Raw genomic sequence first — 25065 nt, 5'->3', positions numbered from 1 at the left:
TCCCACTCATTTTATACAGGGTTCTGATGTTTAACAAAATGGTAACAATTACCATGCCTTTCGTTCCCAACAATGTTTCAAAACTTCTAGGAAATCCTCACAGAATATTTCTTCACATACACGCTGCCCATAACTCGTGTTATACTAGATGGTGTTTGAGTAATGGACAAATTTTCCTAAACTCTGCCATCTTGGGACACCAACGAATGTGATCCTAATTAATGATGATGATGAAATGGGTATTGGTAAGACGTGACACAACTCATTCTTTCTTTCGACATAATAGGTTGCAAAATGTTCAATTGCTCCTTTTTTTTAATTCTAAAACAGGACTTTTTTCCTCTGAAAGCTAAAATCCTGCATTTCTTTTCATTCAGCCATTGTGAGGCGTTAGAATGAAATTGTGTAACGTTTATCACAGGAATTACGATGTTTTTTTAATATACAATGCGTTTCACAGATCACCCTTGGGAAAGTCTCTCGGAAAAATAGATTTGAATCTGGTCAACTGAAAGAAACTGATCACAAGAACGGAAGGGAAGGAATTTTTTTTTTTGTCATCTTTTGCCTTCTCTATAGGAACAACATTTAGAAAGCAGCTCCACACGTACATAGAACACAGCGAATACTCAGGACTGATTACGGAGTACGGGAAATGTAACAAGGGAAAGAGGAATGAATATCTCTACTAGCCTCCTAAAAAGTCTTGTAGTCTAAAATAACGATAATTATTCAATCATTACACTTCACTCATAGTTTGAACAGTTGATGGCAGCACTACACATAACAAGCATGCACAGAAACAAAACTTCACGTCAGGGTCACTGCACGTACACACACATTCCAACATGTACCGATTCGTTGGAAATTCCGCAGAGGAACGTGGACGAGGTGCATGTACGGTTAAGTAGTAGCCTAATAACGATAACTTACGGGGGGAATAAGCTTGATTACACCTTAGCGATTCGGAATGCGCAGGAAAAAAACCGATACCATTATCCGAAATCCCGATAACTCGAATAAAAACGAAATTTTTCTCGTTATGATATTGGTCCTTTCCATTGTTTGGAAAAGTGATAACGTTATCCGTGATTTAATAAGCGGCGTTGATTTTATTTAGAAAGTAGAGTTAAGTTTGAGGTTCGAGCGCACACCAGAATTTATTCAAAAATCAGGATTTTCACATGAAGTTCAGGCCGAGCACCCACAGGTCTGAAACACTTCCGACGACTCTGCATTTAGATTCAATCACCCAATTTCAGAAGTAAAGAACCTCAACTTATTATGTGCCTTCTCGGTGCCCCGCGGGAGCTTGAAAGGGTTATTATTATGCAGAAAAAATGTAAACTTTTGTGGGGCCCCCATTCGGCTCGGGACCCAGTTGCAGTACCCCGGATGCCCCAGCCTAGTTACGGCATTAGTCGAAACTCATAAAACCGAACCCTCGCTGTAATAAAGTCTTAAATATCACTTTGCAAAATCCTGATTTAGATGCATATTCGATCAATATAGGTCTCCCCCAGTTGGCTTTTAAACGTTTGGAGCGCAAAGTTTACTGTTGGGTTTACTTAGCCGACTCGTTGGCAGCTGTATGGGCATCAGGTCTTTGGACAGGTTCTAGGTTCGAACCCCGCACCGACAACATAATGGTGGTCGATCGACTGAATTTAATTTCCGGTTGTTTTCCAACTACAAGGTGCGAATGCGAGCCGATCGCCCACTTAAAAAATGTTCCCCCACAGAGAGCTATTGGGCCTACAACATCTAAAATTCAAGCATAATACAAGCAGCTAAATAATCTGCCGAGTTATTTGCTTCCGAATTCGAGAGACAGATGGTGGTACTTATTTGAGTTCGAAAAATTAACTTATTACAATTAACCATTAAAAATTTGCGCAGCACATACAATTGAAGTTTACTATACATTGCGATAAAATATGTTTCATCATTATGTACATTTAAACATGCTCCAAAATATCGAAATCGAATTCCGACTCCAGCATTGTTTCCCCCCCCCCCCCCGACAAGTCTGAAACCCATTTTTCCCCCACCAAAAGAATTGACTGCTAGAAAGAAAAACCCACTACGATACAGTACATATTTAAAGGAGAAGTAAAAACAAGGTCGCTGAGGGTGAAGGGGCCGTTGAACCCCCTCAACTGGATTTTAACATTCCGTAGATAAGATATTTCAGACACAAACAACTCTTGAAATTTGTAACAAGCTGACTGGCGACGAACATTATGTGTTTGTGCACACATATGCTACTTCAAAGAGGAAAAAAATTGGAATTTCTATAATTTGAGAATTATGTGGATATTTATTAATGCCTAGCGCGAGTGGGTTATTTTATTAATCCCCCCGGATTCGAATTCCCTTCGTTTATCAATTTTTTTTCCTTTTTGAGTCCGTGATACACGTCACTAAGCCACTTTCGAGCAACCAATGAGATTATTGGTAACATTAAGTTTCATATGCTCGAAAAAGGAATACTTTCGTGCTACTTAGTAGCACGTGGTGCTAACGGCTAAAAGTGGCTGCACACGTAACTACAAGCTTGACAAGCATGCATACTCAATCTTTTTGTAGAAGCATGCTTGAGCGTCTGGATGAGAATTTTGCGAAAGCATTTTGATTGCACAAGTGGCTTGAAGATCGAATAAATTTTGATCATGCACAGGCATTTTGCACAAGCATAGGCTGGAAAACTAATCAACAACAGTTCGGCACTTCGTGCGTTTGTGAGAAAGTGATCAAATGAGGCAGTGAATGAGCAATTAAATGACCAAATTAGTCAGTGAGTAAATGAATGATTGCATGAGCAAGTGAGCTGCGGTAATGGAGCCGCAAACACACCATGGTTATGGCGAAGAAGCTGAAAATTTGAGAGTGACTGCTTTGTTTGTCATTGAATTTTATTTTCCGTAAATTGCCTCAGTATACACACTGGCGCTTGTGAAAGCATACTTAGCAATGCACACCGTTTGGAGGCAAAAGGAAAATTATGCATGCTTGGACAAAAGGACTGAACATACATGCTTGTCACACTTGCAGTTACGTGTGTAGAGAAAAGATTCGTGATCTCAAGCTCCCGATTTAACGAAAAAAAATGTCGAACTCGTTAAATCGGGGTCGTAACGTCTATCTAAAGCATTCGTGCCGATGCACTCAACTTGACGTTTGACAGATAGAAGAGTCGAAAGGTCAATGTCACTCGCACTCTCTCTTGTCGATTTCCAGCCTAACGAACCGGATGCCTGCCAGTAAATACGCACTATCGACCTCTTTCTTTACCTCCGTCTGTCTTTCTCTCTCCGAGTTATATAAATTCATTCTCCCCTTGTCACAATATTGTATTTACTACTATATGTATTATCGGACAGAGACATATGAAGCGCCAGCAAATAGATTCGGAACCCTTCCATCGATCTTGCTGAAAGGGTCGACGTGTTGTGCGTAATAAAAAGCGACATGAGAGGATGTGCCTTCTCTCTTCTCTGTTTTTAAGCCATTTTCACTTCTCAGGCGGCCTTCTCTTCTTCCTCGCTCTATGCTGTTCGTGTCTGGCTGGAGAACAACATAATTTCAGAATAAAATTCGGATCAAGAACTGGGTTGCAAGATTTCCGAAATTAAAATGCAGGACACCATATTCTTGGCGGAAATTTATCTAAAAAAATCGATCACAGCACCTTTTAAATGTTACAACGATCGAGTCATGGCATTGAAGTAAAAACGTTGCTTGTCTCTGCGTGAAAAGGATGGCGCCACTACAATAACTGAAGTTTCTGTACTCTTCCGATTACTAGAATGAAAGTAGTGTCCGAGGATTTTAATCAACTCTGGTTATAAAAAAACTATAATTTACAGAATACAATCATTCAATACATTCTATTATATAAATACAATCGACTAGTCGATATCGCACACACACACAATACAAGGTTCCCAGCAAAATTTGATTGAACATTTCCCTAAAAAAAACTCGAGAATTTTCCGCTGACACTCTCAGACCGAAACTCAAAATTTCCGCGACTTTCCTAGAACAAAACTCAAAATTTTCTCTGAACAAAACCTAAAATTTTCCCGGACCAAAACTCAAGAGAAATGGTCCTGACTCTCCCAGACCGGAACTCGGTATTTCCCTGACTTCCCCCCCCCCCCGCCCAAAACTCACCTGACTTTTCAAGACCGAAACTCAAGAAATATTTCTGACTCTCCCTGACCTACTATAAACTTAGAATTTCCCTGATTTTCCCCTGAATAATACTTAAAATTTCCTCGACGAAAACTTTAAAAAATTTCCCCCTTTCTCAGACCACATTTCAAAAATTTCTGATTTAACATGATTGACTTTCCCTGACATACTAAACTCAGAATTTCCCTGACCAATTCTCCAAATTTCCTAAACAAAAAATAAAAAAATTTCCCTATTTCTGACTGAAGTCCTAAATTACCCCAAATTTCTCTTGACCAAAACCCAAAATTCCCCTGACAAAATCTCAAGAAATTCCAGACTCTCCCAGACTGAAACCTAAAATTTTCCCAACTTTTTCTGAGTAAAACTCAAATATTTTCTTGACCTTCACTGACCAAATCACCTGAAGAAATAAATATAATTTAAAATCTTGACCGTCAAATTTTTTTTTCAGTTCCAGTTTTTCAATTCTCACAATTTTTTCCCCTTGAATTTTAACAGATACTTTACACTTTCCCTGACTTTTTGCATTGTTAGGAATCCTATAATAATCATTATGTAAGCAGAACATGCTTATTTTCCTCGAACTCTCATCAAGCATGAATTATCATACTGAAAAAATAATCTCACAACCTCTGAATCAAAGTATAATCTTTACACACGATAATTTCCTCACGAAACATACATAAAACAAAGCTGATGTTACTACGGTTCGATATAAAAAACAAATCTGAAGAATGGCTGAATCTTATCTTGATAGCCCTAGTGCAATGCTTGAAAAATTTATACGGAACAGATCTTACGTTCCCCCCCCCCCTATGCACACAATTACAAGTACAAATTAAATTTTTAGGATGAACTTTCCGACGCAGAATAGAGCGATTTTTTTTACGGAAAGTAAATATGTACAGAGTTGATCAATGCACCTATAACTAAGCAGAATGTTTCAAATGGAGTAAATCTGCAAAAAAATTAAACTATAGACACATCGTGTTTAGAGGAAATTGAAATGTATATGTAAAGATGCACTTGAAGCAGGAGGAGGTAAACATATGGTTAATTTGACGGCATCATTTGGAAGCCTTGACTTCCTTCAAAGTGTTGCCGAAACAAGGTTTCGACTCTGAAGACACACTGAGCTCCTCAACAGCATCTTTTCACTTCCTGGACAAAAGGAACTACTGGGCCAGTAATTTCCCTAACCTGTAAAAATTTGTTTGAATTTCGCCAACCAAAACTCAAGAAATTTTCCTCACTTTCTACTACAAAAATTTAAAATTTCCCCATCAAATACTTAAAAATTTCCCTGACCAAATTTTTCTGAAGAAATATAATTTGAAATCTTAACTTTTTCCCTTGACTTTAGCCAAATATTATACATTTTCTCTCAACCACTTATAATTTTTTGTAATTCAAGGTTGCTGGAAACCCTGCAATAATCATAATGCGGACGAGTTTATTTTATTTCCCTCAAAATTTGGTCAAGAATGAATGGTCACACTCAAAAAATAGACTCACAACCTGCAAATCAAAATACAATCTTTATAATTTCCTCACGAAGCATACGCAAAACGAATCTAATTGATAATTGCTGTTCGATGTGAAAAAGAAATCTGAAGAATGGCTGAATCTTATCTCAATAATCCTAGTGCAGTGCTTGAGAAATCGATATGGGGAACAGATCTACGCACACGCTCTATCTCTCTCTATCAATTCACACAATCACGAGGAGTAGAAATGGAATTTTTAGGATGGAGATTTGTCTATGAAAATAAATATGTACGGAGTTAATCAAAATATCTCTGATTAAGCAAGATGTTTTTGTTAGAGTAGATTGGTAATAAATTAAACTATAGACACATCATGTGCAGAGGAAATCGAAATGTACATGCTCTTGAAGCGGGAGGAGGTGAGTTCATTGTGGCAATGACATTTGGAAGCATTGACTTCCTTCAAGATGTTGCAGAAGCTCTTGATTACTGCTCTGTAGATGAACGATGTCTCTGTACATTTCTTTCATTTTCGACTCTGAAGACACAGTGAGCTCCTCGACAGCATCTTTCCACTTCCTGGACGTTTTTGTCTGAGCGTCCAGCAGCTTCCCTTGGTCCTGGATCACCTTCTTGAACTGTTCTTCCATCAGTGACATCTGCTGCGAAAATGACTCTTCTTTTTGATGGAGGCGCTGACTGAGGCCGGCGAGTTCTTTCTCGTAATGATCACGATTCTTCTCCAGTTCTTTCTCCAGAAGGGTGCATTTCTTCTTCAAGTTCACAACTTTGTCCATGAGTTCTACTCTTTCCTCTGCACTCTTGGAGAAGTCATTCTGGAGTTTCTGGAACAGGTCTCTCCACATTTTTGATTCTGATTTGTGAAACTCTGTTTCCCTGCCGTTGCTTTGTTTTGAGTCTTTTAGCTGGCTCTCAAAAGAACGGGCTCTGAAAATGGCTTCGTCCCTCGCTTTCTCCGCCAAGGTGAGCCTGTGACACATGTCATTAAAGACTGTTATGGATATACTTTGCGAGCTGTCAAAGCGCACAGAGTCCAACTTGGCTTCGGTAGCGTGGATCTGTCTCTGCAGCTTCTCAAGTGAACTCTGCTTCTCGTAATTTTCCATCTGCAGGGCCTTCAGTTCTTTCATGAGTGATTCAACTTCTTCGGAATGTTGCTTTTGGAGGTTTTTGATCTCGTTCTTGTATCTTAGGGTTGCATGCTCTATTTCTTCATCTATAGACGATTTCAGACTCTGTATGAATTTCAGAGCGACCTCCTCCTTGAACGAGACCTCTTTCTTTTGCAAGACCGCTTCCTGGGCGGTGAGCAGGCTGTCTTTCGCATCTTTTTCCAACGTTATTTTTTCTTGACCCAAGACAAAAAGCTTGTCCATGAGCTGTTTGTTCGCATGCTTGAGTTTCGATATCTGCTCGATCAGTTCACCGTTTTCTTTGACTTTCAGCTCGACTGTCCTGGTCGCTTCAGCAAGCTCAGTTTTAAGCGACACCATTTGGTCCGTAAGCCTCTGTTTTTCGGCACTTAAATTCTTCGTGTCGCTCTGCGTCTTTTTCAATGCCTCTTGGCAGTTTGTTAATACATCTCTGGTACTTTCGAGCTCTTCGGACAATGCCTTTGTTTCAGCTTTGGCATCAGCCATATCCTTCCTAGCCTGTGCCAGTTCGACAGACAAAACATTCAGACCGTTTGCATAATGGTTGTTGATGGCAGCAATGCGTTCCTCCAACACCTGCTCAGTTGCGGTTTCGTATTTGACTTGTCTCTCCAGCTCTAGCTCTTTCAGGGTGTTCTGCAACATGTCCATGATGGTTGCTTTCGATTCCAAAGCATCTTTGAGTCTCCGTTCCAGCTCTTTGTTGATCCCACTTCCACCCGGGGTTGTTCCTCTGTAATCTCCATACTCTCCTCCAGCGAATCGCTTCAGCTCAGCAATCAGCTTCCTGTTGATGTCCAAAAGTTTCAACACTTGATGTTTTGATTCTTTGTGGCTGGTTTGGTACAGATCTAACTGGTTTTTTAGCCAGTCCACGGTCGAAGAGAATTCCAATGAAATTGCCTCCATATTAGTTATTTCACGTGTCATTCGAGATCATCTGAAAATAAATATAAAAAGCCAACAAATGAACCAGGTCCGCAATAAGAGGGGGAGCGAAGGGGGCAACCACCCCTGCAGCAAACTTTACTGGGCGGTAAATTTTAGGAGGCAATAAAAACACTCATCAAAATTTGCAGTGATAGAAAATCATGTTTTATTTTTTTCTCACAAAAATCTTAGTTAAGCCCCTAAATAAACACAGGATTTGGAAAATTTACCCCAATATTTCGTTCCCCCTACCCTGAAATTTCACACATAATTTCTTCAATGCTGTAAAATGAGTGACCAAGTGAGGTGAGCGAATAAGTCTTTCATTTGGTCCCTCACTTGGTCATTCAGTCACTCACCTGGTAACTAAAACAGCTACTCCTACATTCGGTCACTCATATGGTCAGTCACCAATCACTTGGTTACTCATATGGTCAGTCATTCACCCCCTCACTTGGTCAATTAACCACTTCTTGGATACTCATATTGCCACGCACGCACTCATTTGATCACTCATATGATCATTCACCCACCCACTTGGTCAATTAACCGCTTCTTGGATACTCATATTGCGATGCTCACACTCATTTGATCACTCATATGGTCATTCACCCACTCACTTGGTAGCTAATATGGTCACTCACACACCTAGTCACTTGCTCACTCATTTTAAAGCATTAAAATAGTGTGTGTAGAAATGTCGTCGGGGGGGGGGGGAACCAAACGTTTGGGTACCAAGTTTTCGTAAACCAATAAACACATATACAGTGGGAATTCGCTGAAGATCTGTTCATCATACACCACGGTTTGACAAATTTCAGGTATCAGGTTGCCATGGTGACTAAAAAAATTGGCATTGGCACTAAAATTTTTCTATGTGTGATCACCAGAATGGGCAAATGAGACAGGCTTGGCCCCTAAAATATTTGATTGGTGCCTAGATTTTTTCTTGGTTTGTCAAGCCCTGAGTATGCAAACTGACAGGCTGGTAATTCCAGAAAGATATCAGTACTTATGAACATCACTCGAACAAGACGGCCCTGGTCTGAACTAGAATAGACGTATATATACGAGTGGGGAGGAGCTTCACGTGGGCCAGGGAAACAGCAATAGAACAGGGCTTAAAAGCAATAGAATTATATAAGGCTTTAGGAATCACTCACCTTGGGCACCATGATGCTGTGGAGATGGTCGTGAAATGGGCTGTGTCCTAAGGCAGAACATTTGGGAAATGGGTGGTCAAGAATATTAGACTAGAACTAGGGTAGGGTGGCAAAAAATTGTCAGAAGCATGAATTTCCAGTCGGGCTATACAGCAGTGCTGGACAAATCATAGAAAAATCTAGGTGCCAAAAATTTTTTTTACCAAAGAAAAAGACCCAAAATAATGCTTTCATATATTTTTCAGGGCATAGTGACCACTCTTTCATATGTTGGCAGCAGTGCAGTCTTAACGCATGGGCCTACTACAAAAATAAGATCCGGTGGAAATTTTTCACAATAAGCATGTAAATTTATCTCTGGCAAGGCCTTAGAAAAATCATTTCGCCCATGATGCTCTTAAGATGGCCTTAATTGGCAGATAGGCTGCTACAAACATTTTGTGCTGCCCTCAGTCTGCAATTTAGTGCATAAAGAAAAGTAAAAAATGATGCAAAGAAAATTTTAGGCACCAATGCTTATTTTTTACTCGCCATGCTGACCTGGCACCTAGGATTTGTCCAGCCCTGCTATATAGTGAACAGGGGGCATGGGATACAAAAATTTCACCTCCGACATTTCGTCACCAGTACGTTTCACCCCTGGACATTTTGAACAGAGTAAGTGATTGAGTGAATGAGCAACTGTATAAGTGGCCAAGTGAGTGAATAATTATGAGTGACCAAGTGATGGAGCGCCATGGACTACCTTTTAATCTCCCCCTCCACCCCCTAAAATTTCACCCCAACTTTTTGTCCTGTTTTACCCCTGTCACTTATACGTCACTCACTGACTCTCTCAGTCCGTCCTTCATCCATTCAATTCAAGTGAATGGATGAAGGACGGACTGAGAGAGTCAGTGAGTGACGTATAAGTGACGGGTAAAACAGGACAAAAAGTTGGGGTGAAATTTTAGGGGGTGGAGGGGGAGATTAAAAAGGTAGACTACCTTCCCTCCCTATTCTGCCAATACTCTTTTTTTAACAATGCAACCCCCCAATATTAAGTCATGCTTGGGACAGAACTCCTTAAGACAATAATGCTTAGCCCTCTAGTTTTCAAGAGAAAATACGCAGCTAGGCAGGGGCGTCAGAATATCAATTTCTATGGTACATAGCGCTTCTAAGACGACCCTTATGGGAGGCCTATGGATTTATGTATGGAGCAACGCCATACACAATTAGTTTTTCCATAACGAGAGAAAAATTATGACTGCAAAGATTATGCCAGTACCACCTTAACACATGGGCCCGGAGGCTGAGGTGCAAATGGGACCCTAATGACAATGAGATCTGGCTACAATTTTCGAGAGCAAATAGTCTATGCAAACTGTTTCGCAGGTATTTCGAACCAAGTAAAGGGGCCCCTGAGAAAATCAATTTTCCCGGGGACCTACAATGCTTTTAAGACGGCCCAGGGTTATGCCCATTATTATGATCCACTAGCTGTTTCAAATTAAAGCGGAGCCATCATAACCATGGTGAATGAGAGCAACGGCATTCAATAAATAATTACCAGTTTCGTCATCGGCGAATGAGGCACATCAAAAGTCTTTCCCAATTTAAATCTTCTTGTTTGGAATTAAATCTTTTTATCTTTGTTCGGTGATTTAGTTCAAATTTTCCAACCGCTAGAATATCAACAAAAACCTAACTAATCGAGACGTCCTTAACCGTTCGGTTTTCTGCTTTTTGAACTGCGAATGGAATGATAAAAACGTTAAACAAGTCAAGTCATAACAAGTAAAATTATTTACATAATTTTAACTTTATGTTGCGTTATAAATATTTAAATATTGTTCTCTATTTTTTACAAGATTCATATCGATGAACAATAGTTACTAATTAATCGTCAATTAAAGCTAGAAATTAGGGAACATGAGCTGTCATCTGTTGACAGAAATAAGAATCTTTATCAGCAGACTGATGATATTCGAAATATGGTATTACTACTGCTATCTATTGACGATGTCAGACACTATAGGTTTTGAATTCGTCAATAGGTGACAGCAGTAATTCTGGTCGGATGTGTATTTTTTTTCTCAAACGTGCGCCAATTTCAACTTGAGTGCTAATTACTGGATTTTAATGCGTATATAATACGTTAAAAAATCATTGGAATATATGCTGTTGAATCTCATCTACCGCTTTTTAATATATTTTTTGACAGGTTTTTTAGAATCAGAGCAATGCCTATAGGCGGAGATAGACTTAGAAGTCTGGGGCACGAAGATGATATCAATTCATATATACACTGCTCAAAACAATTAGGGGAGCAAGCAAAAAAGTGAAGAAAACCGTGCGAGACAGCCAAGTATTGGCATACAATGGATAGTACACGCGTATCAATGCGCAATACAGAAAAAAGACGTAAAAAAATTTGGAATTAAGCTTTAATTCTTTGAAAATATGGAAAAAACATGAAAAGATGATTTAGGGCAACAATTTGGTTACATGTAAACGATAAAAAAAAGTAACTGTTTAGACATGAGGCATGAGTTTTAATAGGGCGTGTGGTCTCCTCGAACAGCTAAGACTGCTGCACACCTGTTTGCCATGGATGCGATGAGGTTATCGATCAGACTTTGGGGAATACTGTTCCACTCCTCAAGAAGTGCAATCTGCAAGTCTCGGACAGTAACAGGCGGCCTTGGTCGCGCAGCAATGCGTCGTCCGAGCATGTCCCAAACATGCTCGATTGGATTCAGGTCAGGAGAGCACGCTGGCCATTCCATACGCTGTATTGTTTCAGCTTCAAGCATGTTCTCCACCAGACGAGCTCTATGCGGTCGGGCATTATCATCCTGGAAAACAAAGGAATCTCCAATGGCTCCAGCGTAAGGGATGACATGAGGTCGCAGTATCTTGTCTGCATACCTTCGGGCCGTCAAAGTGCCATTCCGAATGATATGCAGGTCCGTACGTCCGCCTATGCTGATTCCACCCCATACCATCCAACCAGCTCGTCTGTATTGTGACCTTTCACGAACGAATGCGGGGTTATTTCGAGTGCCCCTGTCCCTCCATACCAGAACACGTCGGGTGTCACACTCCAGACTGAATCGGGACTCGTCTGTAAACAGCACTTGGCTCCAATCATGTTGCTCCCAATCTCGATGTTCAGCAGCCCATCTTCTTCGGGCCGCACGGTGGCGTGGGGCCAACGGAATGCAGACCATTGGCCTACGTGCATAGAGCCCTCCCTCATGAAGCCGATTACGTACTGTTTGGCTGGACACCCTTCGTCCTGTTGCCAAGAGCAACCGTCTTTGCAGCTGCGTAGCATTCTCTGTTCTGTTTCGACGGGCTGTTAACCGTATATACCGGTCATCAGTTGCTGTAGTGGCGCGTGGCCGACCTTGCCCTGGTCGACGTCTAAAATTTCCTGTTTCTTGGAATCGATTCCAACAACGGAGCCTTGCAACAACACTTCTGGCGACTCCAACAGCGTCCGCGACACTACGTTGTGTTTGCCCGGATTCCAGTCTGCCATGGATTCCGGTAAATCACGTTGTTGAGACATTCTCAAGTCACCTTGTCTCAAAAAAAAAATACTGCGCAATCGAATTTCACAGTTACGGCAGTGAAACAGACGTTTCTGCAACATCTCGATTTCTGCCCTTATCTCCTTTTTCTGGTTTTTGACGTCATGAACTTTGATTTGCATATGAAGTTTTCTTCTTCCGTTTCCTGCTAGACTTTAAATTATGGATGATTCATTTTATGTTACTTATCGGTATACATCTTTGCGTAATTTTGTTAAAACCATGTGCTCCCCTAATTGTTTTGAGCAGTGTACATTAGATCAGTCGACTGATCTAATGTATATATGTACACACATTAGATCAGTCGTCTCCACCTTTGACACTGGGGGGGGGCTCTGCATCTCCGCTCATGGCACTGCCGTCTTAACGCATGGGCCCACGCGGGCAGTACGGCCCTTGCCTACCAATTCATAATCTCGAGAATCCCAACTAAATCTCATCATCATGAGGCACCGGGGAGCCGTTCCCAGGTGGGGCCCATGCGTTAAGGAGCTGACAGGACCCCAGCCGCAAAAAAACAATTCTCAATTTTTTTTAAATTCACTATACAGAGAATGAAAAATCTGGCCCAGCCCGCCAAAAATCGCAATCTAGGTGTGCTGCTGCAGTATGTCCCTCCCAACGACAATAAAGAAAAAAAAAACAATCTAAAATGTTTTTTTAGAAAAATATCATGGGGGAAACATATTTTTCTGTTGATTTAAAATGCTGGCAGCCTCAACATTTCTCTGGAAGAGATTCCTCATATTCCGCAATATTTCAAAACTAATTTGTAAAAAATAATGCTTTTGAAGTGTTGTAGATGGTGTGTAGATGTGAAAAGAAAAATCATTTTTTCTGCAAAAACCGGAACCAATGCCTGTTTCTCGCATGATAATAATAATAATGCTGATAATAATAATTGCAAACGAGGCACATAAACAGCGCCCATAAATTTTCGGCTCCTAAAATTGCAATTTTCTTTCGATATTTTAATATTTTACAAAAACATCAAGAGAATGTAATTTTTTAATCGTCTTGTGGGAAGGAGAGTGCATGGGGCTTCTCCATGTCTCCCTCCTCCTGAATATGCCTCGGCCTCAAAGAACGCTAAAGGGCCTCCAATGTTTACCCAGGGCCCGAACTTATGACGAACAGGCCCTGCAAACAACCTCTTCCATTCCTTAAGATTTCATTGTCGATGAATAAAATTTTCCCATGCGGATTGATATTTTTTCTTAAATTACACGAAATTCGGATCTGCGGTTATACGAAGGAAAATACGGGGTTATCTGACAGTTTTCTCCTTCAAATGATGGAAAACGTAGTTTTTGTTTTGGTTAAAATAATTTATTTTTCACGAGTTTCGCGATGCACATATAGTGAAAGCAATCATTACAGAAAGGGCTCACACTTTGCTGCACTGGCGTACGACTAAACCCTTGAGTGGTTATAGTTGCTTCTTTGCGGTTATAGAAAACGAAGAAACTTTTGGGGAGAAAAAAGAAAAGACCCCCGGCCCCCACTCCTTTCAGAGGTGCGCTACTGCCTTGCTTCACACAAAAAAAATCTTGAAAGAAAATGTTCACGTCAAATTTATAACTGTCATCAGTAATCAAGAACCTGGTACCTGTATGATCAAGGACCCCTATAATTTTGGCCCAAATTTGTTTGCGTCACCGACTGACTCCAATAGGTAAGGAGGACTGAAGTCAGTCGGTGTTGGGAGGACCTTTCAAGTCAAATCCTGATCCTGTATGACACCTTTTCCCGAATGGTCTGTGGATCCCTTGTTTAGAATATTTTATAATTGGAGAAGCCAAAGACCAACATAAAAAAATAAAAAGCTCTACAAATCCAATTTACTGTCACCATAGCGACTAAAAATCAAAGTATTGGCGATTAAAATTTTCGATGTACTAAAATTTGAAGACTGAGGGCAAGAAACTTTTGGTATATTTCAAAGAATCAACCAAAAAAATTCCTGTATTTTAACGTGCATAAGGAACACCTTTTTCATGGGGGCAGATACGGGGGGACATTGCCCCCCCCCCCCCCCAGCGTCAAAATTGGAGTGGGCAGATCTAATGTATATATGAATTGACATCATCATCGTGCCTCCCAAACTTCCAAGTCTATCTCCGCCTATGACCTTTTTGCAAAAAATTGGGTCCCAAAAATAGGAAGGGGGAAAATCTTATACAAGGATAGTATTACAAATACAGTAGATGTCGTTTATTAGAGTCACGGATAATGCTTGAATCATTCGGGTATCGTTATTAATTTTGCAAAGAACGGAACAGACCAACATCATAACATGGGAAAAAATTTGTTCAGTTATCTGGACTTCGGATAATATTATTCAGGGGTGGGAAGTGACTAAGTCCATTTCGGAGCAGCAAAATTCAGGATTCGGAGCAGCAAATTCAGGATTTGGAGCAATTTCGGAGCAGCAAAATATGGGATTCGGAGCAGATATTTATAAATTGAAGCAGTAAAATTAACAAGAATATTTTCGTCAACCCTCAACCCTTTTCAAAATAAAACTGCACTGTCTTTTGTTATCAAACATCTTTTCATCAGCTTGATTTTTGTTTTTGGTGTTTTAGGCTTTTGACACCTTGTTTGAAAGAGCGGCTGTCATAAAATTTTTTGCACCCGTCTATTTAAGATGATGTTTGCTTACTGAGGGCCCTATTTGCTGCCTTGAACAGCAGCACTTCAAATGAGCTAGAAAAATTTTATAAGTTTTTAATTTTTTTATACTTGGAAAGAAATTGTTGCAAAATGGGAGAGAATTTCGGAAGAATCAACTCGATGTTTGGCGATTCAGCACTCATTATCTGGCGAGATTGGCGATCTGACACTCGTTATTTGGCTGAGACTGGCGATTTAACGCTCGTTATTTGGCGATATTGACGATTTAACATTCGTTATTCGACAACATTGGTTATTTAACGCCCGTTATTTGGCAACATTGGCGATTTAACGCTCGTTATTCGGCAAAGTTTCTAAACTAACATTCGTAATTCGGCGGACATGCGCTTTTTACTTCCGGAATGAAAATTTTTTTCACGAAACATCGGGATTTAACACAATGACAATCGACTACAGTAATTTCTGCTGCTTCCAGTGACGACTTTTTTTTTAAACGGAAACACTTAAATTTGCACTTTAAAGCTGAAAGGCATTATGCAAACCATCTTCAGTTCCACGATCACGGACAATATCGGGGTTTTGCGATGGAAAGCCCGATCAGGGGCCGATAGTTTAAGTATAGTGGAATAAAACACGCTCTTCTCGTAAAGAAACGTTTCGTGGCTAGCAGGAACAAAAATTTTTTGGCGTCCTTTCCGATATTCCGGGCATACTGAAGCGAAATTCGCTATTTGGCGCAGAAAAATGCGAAAATACGCTATTGGAGCAGGATGGCGCAAGATATTAGTTTTGGCGCAGAGTTCCCACCCCCGTATTATTTCTTTTCCTGTCAAAAGTTTTTTATTGTGCATATTCTGAAAAAAGCGGAAGTTAAACCATATTTTTTTCCCTCTAAGTCATCGTTATCATACTGACAAGACTATGTAGAAGGCTAGGTGTCCCCGTCTTTGAGAAATATTTCTATACTTAACACTTATTTATACACCGCATATTTTATTTCCCGTAGGCTTACTCTAAGACCGGCGATTTTCTCGTTTGGAAATGAAAAACAAATACATCTAGGAAATTAAAAATCGAAAAATCTCGTTGTCGGTCTTTTACGTCTCAGCATTGAAACACCAGAAATACCGTGAGCGGTCGTTTAAGTGTTGATTAATCAGCCCGTAGTATTCACTGTGATTCATATCCGCGTGGCGCTGCTCTTTTGCAATGGCCTTCCAATAGTGAAGGAAAATTTAGGAGGAAAAAGCCTTCAGTTGATCAGTTTATTTCAGTTAAGCAGATTGTTTTTTTTCCCCCGAGAAACTTTCTCAAGGGATCTATGAAATGTATGAACTGTACATGAAAAGTATATCATAATTCGTAATATACATTAGACCAGGGATTCTCAAATTGTGTGCCGCGGCGCCCCGCTCTGCCCCTGACAAAGATTTCCTTAAATACACTTTGTTAAACAGCTCTGAGGAGCCGGCAGAGCTCGCGGATAAGCATTGAATAGGGGAAAAGCTTGAGAACCCCTGCTCATTAGACAGTTCTGTTCCAACGCCTCACAATGGCTGAATAACAAAAATCCACGATTTTACCTCAAAGCAAAAAAGCCGTTTTAGAATAGAATAAAAAAAAAGGAACGATTTAAAATTTTGTGGTTAAAACAGAGTTGCCCTGTTTTACCAAATAGGATATATGATTACTGTACTTTTATACAGGACGTTTTTAGATTAGTTATCATTTAGTTATTGTTATCAGAAATCTCAAGCCCTGATGTGATCACATTAAGTGGCATGGACCGTATTAGAAAATTACTCAATGCTTTGCAATATACGTTGAGAGTGACATGATATGGACAGGTTGAAAAGTTTCAGTGGTGTATAAGTCAATAATCCTTATTTTGAGAAAAAAGTTTTACTAGAACTATCGTCGTAGATTCCCATGTAAAAAAGTTTGCAATTTCACAATTTAGAGGTGAACAATTGAAGCTGACTTAGTTAATTTTTTCCTTCAGAAGTTCAGCACTTTTAGATTGCATATCTGAACTTGGTCAGAATTGTTGAAAATGTGACTTACTGTTACAATTTACTCAGTAGCCACTGTAACTTTAACCCATCTGTATGGGCTAGTTGATGCAGCTGATTGTATTTGTAATATGGCACTTTGGACAGTTTTTTTACTAAAGACAAAAATATATACTTGGCTGCAAAAAAGTTTGGCCGATGCCAGACCTTTTCCCCTCCAGTTTATTAAGCCCCCTGGTCCAAACAGAACTATACTCAAAATTGTGTGATGCCTCTCATCCTCAGTTTAGTACATGAGAACTTGTTATTTTAGACTGATATAGCAAATGAAGTGAAATAATAATCAATGCTCATTTTAAGAGGGGACATTTATAAGATTATAATAATCACAACACTCTAATATGAAAAATATAAAATGTATAACCGCACGTAATCTCAAAAGCCTTTATTTATATAGACCCTTGATAAAACATATAATAAAAAATGGTGACATTTTTACTCTTTTCTCAAGAATCTTCTACGTACTATATTTGAATAAAATTAGCTCATTTTCTTTCAGTGAAATATTTTAACAACAAAAAATATGAGCACACATCTCGCTGACACTGTACTTGGATAATATGCATGTGTATGTTTTATATTTTTTATGGGTATTAGACAAAAAAAAATAAACCTGAATTATTTTTTTCTTGGAAAAAGTTTATGATAGCGGAGAAAATGTCATCAAGTCTCCTCTTATAGATTTACGTGGAATATTAGAAGATGGAATTTGCGGAGAACCCAGGAGGCTGATCTTACGCTGCTGTCTTGTCAAAGGACGGTTCGGTGTAGAGATGACATCAGTTGAAATAGGATCCAATGAAAGGATGTCAAGACAATCTTGAAGGATGATATCTTTCCTCCCATTTCTCATGGACAATCTGCTCTTTCTTGTATGTTTGGCTGCAGAAGTGGATTCAATTTGTTCTTCCTGAAAACAAATTTGATCCAACAAAGTGCATATAATTCAGGAATATGAGTTAAATCTCAATGAGTTAAATTGAAATGAAAAGCAGATCTTCGACATAAAATAAACCCGTTACATTGTCGTTTGTGCTTAAAATTTGACAAGCAAATAAAAGTCCCAGTAAAATACTTCTTGGTAAAAGCCACATTAGTGTACGTGCTGCAGTGTGAAAAAGAAACCCATTAAAATATATTTATATCCTAAATCTAAGCACAGAATCAGTGTATCTACTACTCTATCCATTGGCGGCACAATGAAGCACTATTTTCCTTTCAACCTTGTAACATCCTGTTACATACAGTTGTGGGTGTTTACTACTTTACGATTACTAGGTGACAGCACGAGTGAAGACAATTAGTTTTTTTAATGACAAAAATTTCTGCATGAGGATTCACTTTCATAGTTGCATTGTAAGCAATTTTTGTTGCAAATTTTTAAAAATAAATCAACAACCCCCCCAATCTGAAAAAGCAACACCAATTTTAAAAGTAAAACCATATGAACATAAACAATCAGAAATCACCAACTTTCCTATATATAACAGGCAACTCTGTATATTATTATTATTTTTTTTTGAATTTTTATGCTATCTGGAATGTCTCCACGTTTTATTTTCAATGCAACTGTATCGTGACAGCTTTATATCAAGCCATAACGGCAAACTTTGGAGAACGAGAATCAAGAAGGTTTTCGCGTAGATCCAAAATTACGTACAAATATAAATGTTAATATTCATAAAATACTTTTAAAATAAAAATTAAGCATTTATATTTTTAATTTTTATAATTAAAAATATAAATATTTTTATTTATAATAAAAATCCCCATTATAAATAAATATAATGGGGGATTTATGATAAACAATATAGAAATTTTTCATGAAGGAAAGTAATATTGTAAGGATTTTCCCCTTTGGAAAAATGTGACATAGTGCAAGTCATCACAGTTTAGCGCAAACTCACCAATCATCACCAAACAGCAGGTTAAATTATCATAACTACTCCCAAATCAAATTTTATAAAAAAAAAATCTCCACTGGGCTTGAAACAGGACACAAACAGATACAAGTCACCTTGTCAATTTCAGATATTGAAAAGCTGAATTGATGCTGGCTGTTTGGTGAATTTCGTATTTTCCAAACGAAAATTAATTATTTTTTTGGTTTGACAGAATAGCGACAATTTATTTAACACTGGTGATGTCATTTCCAGGATAAAAAACAAAAGCAACAGCCTTTTTTCTGGTTAAATTCTTTAGGAATAATTTTTCCCCAAAACTAAAGATTTAACAATAAGGATTATTTCAAACTAAAGATTAACAATCATGGTTGAAATTTGGGAGACATGAGAATCTTTTAGGAGTTTGGGAGATGGAGGAGAAATTCAGGGGTCTCTTGGAAAATCTGGGAAAGTTGGCAGCTATGTCACGTGGTCAGCATACAACAGTGACTGGGTAGAGCTCCCATAGATCACCATACTTACCAGGATTTACAGAAACTGCAGTCGCAACATAAAGCATAATCCAGACTGATTGCAGTCATGGGCCCCCCATGGGGGGGAGACAGGGCTCCGGCCCTGGGGCCCGGAAAGATTCTCATAATTTTTTTGTTTTTCATGTTATAAATTCATTATGAAGGGGCCTGTGAAAGTCTTGTCTGAGGGGCTGGCAAAAAATCCCAGCCTGGGAGCCTTGCTCCAGGATGTGGGAGCCATGTGCACGGTGCCACATCAAACCCAATAAAAACCAATTTGGAAGCATGGTTGAGGACAATGTGAGCGATTCTGGCAGTATAAAAGAACCAAAATAAAAGGGGATGAAGTCCACCCATATGATGAATCTAGTGCACCCAAGAGAAATTCTCATGAGCCAGCAAACTGGTTTTCGAAACATTGTGTATTAAAAAGAAACAAAGGAGTAATTTTTTTGGTCGATGAGCATGATTATCGCTGTACGTCAAAGTTGATGGAACACACCAACAACTCGTCAGTCAAATGCTATTTTGTATGAAGGAACCAGTTTCATAATACAGTAAAACCTATTTTTTCCAGTCACCAGCAAGACAAAATAAAACAAAAAAAACCTTCCATAAAAAAGGGGTGACCGCTAATCAGAGGTTTGAAATGCATACTTTTATTATAAAAAGGGGAAATTATTATTTGGCTGTAAAAGGGTGACTGCATCTGAGGGGTGTCCATTAAGAGGAGTTTTATGATAAATAAAAACCACCCGCCCGTTCGGCATTGCACGATTTTTACAGTATGTGATCATCTCATGATCATGAGTACACCAAAAATGATGCACATGCAGTCAACGCTCCTAAGTTTTCCACTAAAATACAGAGAAAAATTAATTTTCAGTTAAAATCGGGAGAAATTTACAATAATTTCAGAGAGCGGGAGGAAGGGTAAAAAAAAACTGAGAGTCTTCCAGCTACCTAAATCTGAAGAGTTGGCAGGTCTATAATAATTTTTTTTCCTTATCCATTATCAAACCAAATTTTGGTTTATGTCAGCGCTTTCTGAAAAATAATACCCATGCTCCAAATACCAAGCAAATTTGTGCCTGGTGCTTATTAAGTACTGTCAGTACATGATGAGGTGTAGATTGTATGTAAACAACAGTGAACTGCTATTCTATTATCATTTGAATGTGAGATTTTTTTTTCGATTTGTCGAAATAGTAAATGAGATAAGTTTATTGTTATATCAAGTTAATAAGTGAAACTTTAAAATGAGTAAATGAATGCCCGATGGCAACTCAGTATCACATATGGTGAAGGGATTCTCTTGATTCACTAGATGCACAACGAAAGGATTGTCCAGCATCAACTAAATGAAAAACATATTCTATTGACAAGATTGTTTCTTACGAAATTGGTGGATATATTTATTACACTCTGATTTCCATGATGTGAATAATTTACACATTTTTATTCTTTGACAGATTTATCTGGTTTTGGTAAAAAACGAGCAAACTCTGGACTTGTAATGGAAATAACTTTAGAGCATAAGTCCAATGACATATGCTCAAAATAAAAAAATTAAATGCCAGATAGATAATTTCAAGTCTCATATATAGCCCCATTATTAGTGGAAATAGGCTGTTATAACGTAGGTTGCTTGATGATTTTTTTTTTTCAAGCGAGTGGCCTTACTATAACACGTTATTTCCACAGACGGGATATATTAGCCTTGACAATTATATATTTTGAGCATACATCGTTGGACTTCATCTTCCTAAAAATTCTACACTTTTATACTTCTCGTATTAAAGTCCAACAATATATGTTTGTACAACATCTATCATCAATTTAAATCGGCAAATTAGGGCATAGAATATTCAAGGCTTTATATAAAACCTAATTTGTTTTTTCTTTGTTGCTTTTTTTAAATCACGGAAACCCCTATGGGCCTGAATTGCAAATGCAAATACTTAATGCAGTTATAACTACGTTTAGCTTCCTATATTTTTCTACAACTTTTTCCATGGACAGGGTTGGGTTTTTGATGTCAAAAACTGGTTTAAACTGTCAAAAACTGGTTTAAACTGTCAAAAACTGGTTATACCGTCAAAAACTGTCGAAAACCGTCAAAAATCTAAATGAATGCCTTTTGATAATGTTTTGAACATAATAGGTGTACAACATGATGAAAAACTTACTTTTTGGCATATTACAATGTTTTATTTTTAAACATTAATTTATTACAATAATTAAAACAAAATATTAATTATAATTTGCACTTTTGAATTTTTCAACGTAAAGAGCCTAGAACATATAAAATATAATTTTATGGTTTATTTATCTAAGCTACTCATTACCTGTGTTCGATTTGTTAAGTGGATTAGAGCTGCTTATTCAAAATATGTATGATAGGGCATCAGGGTTAGGTTTTTGACCCCAGAAACTAACTCGGTATTAAAACTATCAAAATCTTACTGTCAATGATGTCAAATAGTTTTTGTTAACTTGATAGATATGTTAAATAACAAAATACTTACTTTTATTTAGATTAAAGGGTTTTATATTCAGAATTATAATTACTGAGAAAAAATATATATTTTGATATTTTAAATTTTCTGATCTGCCCAAAATTTTATTCCATATAAAATTTCTGACGCAGCATCTGTTAATGCACTAACTAAACTCATTTATTTTCGCCTGAAAATTTCTTAGATCAGTGTGTATAAATTCACACAGCTTTAAAGAGTATTTTCAACCAAAGCAGAGCTGACAAGACTTGATACCCAAAGCATTTGTTTTGCACGTTTGAATACAGCTTCAATTGGAAAACCATTGCATTATAAATACTAGTAAATGTACCATATCATAGTGCAAAAGTAAGAATAAACCAAGTTTGACATATACAAGCTAGCATTGCCAAATTAAATGACATTTTAGTCCTACAATTTAGTATTTTGATCGCTAGATATATTTCAATGTTATGTGCAATAAGAGTATTGTTTTAAGTATCAGTGGTTATCTAGATAATTTAATAATAACAGAAATCAACATTACATACATGATGTAATAAACTTTTTTAAACACTTATCTGTTGTAAAAAGAGTACAGCAGATAGTTTATATCAATGCATATATATAAGCAGTTGAAGAAATTTTGGAAGGTCAAGAATCATCTTGAATGAAAGAATGTCAAATCGTTCCACAGTTTTCCATTCAATGTTCATGTTATGCTTTATTCAAATTTTATAAGAAAAAAAAACATATTGTCCAAAATAATTCTGTCGGGAGTAGAAAATTATTTTAGAATCTTATTAAATATTTATTCTTTGTATAACATAGTCACTTTAAACATTGCATGCAATTAACGTGTGCATTTTCAATGGGAATTTTTATATCGAAAAGCAATATTTGAGGTTTTTGACAGTTTTTGACAAAGGTTTTTGACGGAGAGTTTTTGACGTGACAGTTTAAACTGCGGTTTAAACCGTCAAAAACTGCCATGTGTCAAAAACCTGCCAACCCTGTCCATGGATGCACAAAATCAAGAAATATAACAGCTATCTTTCTGTAGTGTATCAAGGCATTTGGTTCAAGTCTATTTACCAGACCTTTTATATTTCTTTTAATCAAGAACTTTACCATATTTCAATAACATGCATACCACACAAGGTTACTTTTACTTCAATATCACTTAATGACAATTAAAAAGAAAAATGAAATACAAATTTTTCGTGATTTAGTTGTTAAAAAAATCCAAGTGATTTAAATCGGCATATCCTGCTTTCATCAGAACTAAAACCACCAACCAAAAATTTTTATTTCATTTTTTCATACTTTTGTAGATAAAAAGGTATAAAATTAAATGTGAATTTAAAATTTATATAAAGATGTTAATATTTCACCTTATAAGCAGTTGTCTTTTCGCCAACATTCAGTAAAGACAATTCATCAGCTAGAGCACCCGCCTTATCCTTATCTAGATGAAAAAGATCTCAATTAAGCACTTTATTTTCAGATTTTATGCTGTGAAATACACAGCTTTGACCACCATGATTTTTAAAAAATTTTTTTAGGAACACTCCAAACCAATATTGAAGTTGAAAAAAGAGGAGCGAAAATATTCAACATTTGCAATTATTAGACATCACACACGAAATGTCACTCATATTTGAATAATTTCAAGACACACCATCCAGTAGGTGAAAAACATGTATGCATATCTACATCAACTCTTTTTTTTTTGAAAGGTGGGTCGGAGGAGGGAAGTCACTCAGTGTCAGTGTTGACAAAAACCCAGGTTTTTTTTTGAACAACCCACTGGGTTTTTGGGTTTTTTTTTATGGTTTATGATACTAGAACATGAGGAAAGCAAATTATATATGCTGTAGCCTACATAAATATAACAGACCTAGTAATAAATGACAATTATTTATGTAATCATTATATCAGTCATGGCTCATTACAGAAAATTCTGGGGAGAGGAGGCTCAGCAAAATTGTTTCGCACCTTATAATGATAAACGGGTTTTTTCAAAGGTTTTGCCTCTAACCCCTACAATCGAAATAGCATTGAATACATAGATTTATTGATGTATTTCTCTTTAGATAGAGTATGGCTATGAAATAACACCATTAGAAAGCATAATGTTTGTGAGTAGATGCTATTTTTAGTGGGTTTTTCCTCTAACCCAGGAGTTCTTAAACAATGACCCGCTGCGCCTCCAACCTTTGTCAGGGGTGTCGTGGAGAAGTGACCCTGATGAAGGTTTTTTGAAAATATTCTTTGCTATACAGCTCGTTGTCACTACTTTGTTTGACGGCTCTGGGGAGCCAGCAGAGCTTGCGGATAAGCATTGAATAGGGGGAAAGGGCACCTCAGGAGGGAAAAAATTTGAGAACCCCTGCTCTAACCCCTATAATTTTAATAGCATTGAATACATATAGATTTATCAATGTATTTAATTATTATTTTTTATAAAGTTATTATAGACTTATTAATGTATTAATATGTCAGGATCGCATTCCCCTCTTTAACACATACCGGAAACCACACTTTAGACATCAGGAGAAAATATGTCTAGGTTTATTTCTTTTCCTGGCTTATGAATTCTTACGACATGCTTATTTTTATATAAGAGATATGTGCAAGTGTTGCAACACAATGGGATTTCTCTATCACTTTCCACAGTCAAAGGAACATCATGCCACTCTACATGTGCCTGTTGGAACCAATAGCAGGGGTGCAAGCGCCCCTCATCTATTTCGGAGCAGCAAAGTTCATTTTTGGAGCAGAAATTTTGAAAATGGAGCAGAACTAAAAACGAACTATATCTGCAATATAAGGAGTAATTTTTCTGTGAAATGCCAAAAGTTTTGCCAAAAATGGTTGAAACAAATAATTCTAAATAAATTTCC

At 37.7% G+C, this 25065-nt stretch overlaps 2 protein-coding genes across 5 annotated transcripts in view; both read right to left on the bottom strand.

Annotated features, from left to right (window-relative positions):
• Positions 1 to 5720: 5720 nt before the first annotated feature.
• Positions 5721 to 10662, bottom strand: LOC149088279 (sodium channel and clathrin linker 1-like). Its single transcript, XM_089246290.1, has 2 exons — positions 10508 to 10662; positions 5721 to 7802 (listed from the first exon to the last, which is right to left on the bottom strand). Exon 2 carries the CDS (start codon positions 7790 to 7792, stop codon positions 6113 to 6115), a length of 1680 nt encoding a protein of 559 aa, XP_089102416.1. The 5' UTR covers positions 7793 to 7802; positions 10508 to 10662; the 3' UTR covers positions 5721 to 6112.
• Positions 10663 to 17615: 6953 nt separating this feature from the next.
• The window catches only part of LOC149088278 (uncharacterized), a 30259-nt gene continuing 22809 nt past the window's right edge, over positions 17616 to 25065 (bottom strand). For all 4 annotated transcript variants that reach the window (XM_089246260.1, XM_089246270.1, XM_089246279.1 and 1 more), the window contains 2 exons: positions 23554 to 23627; positions 17616 to 18155 (listed from right to left, as the gene is read on the bottom strand). In XM_089246260.1, coding sequence (XP_089102386.1) covers positions 17886 to 18155; positions 23554 to 23627 — 344 coding nt within the window. In that variant the 3' untranslated portion in view covers positions 17616 to 17885. The remainder of the gene's footprint in view (positions 18156 to 23553; positions 23628 to 25065) is intronic.

The sequence above is a fragment of the Pholcus phalangioides genome, unplaced genomic scaffold, assembly GCF_987345545.1.
Source record: "Pholcus phalangioides strain wild (caught in Gottingen) unplaced genomic scaffold, Ppha-v1.0 ptg000003l_1, whole genome shotgun sequence".
NCBI lineage: Eukaryota > Metazoa > Arthropoda > Arachnida > Araneae > Pholcidae > Pholcus > Pholcus phalangioides.
This window is presented reverse-complemented; position numbering and strand designations above follow the sequence as displayed.

Coding starts and splice junctions, on each gene's coding strand:
- LOC149088279 (XM_089246290.1), bottom strand. CDS start 7,792: ATGACACGTGAAATAACTAATATGGAGGCAATTTCATTGGAATTCTCT.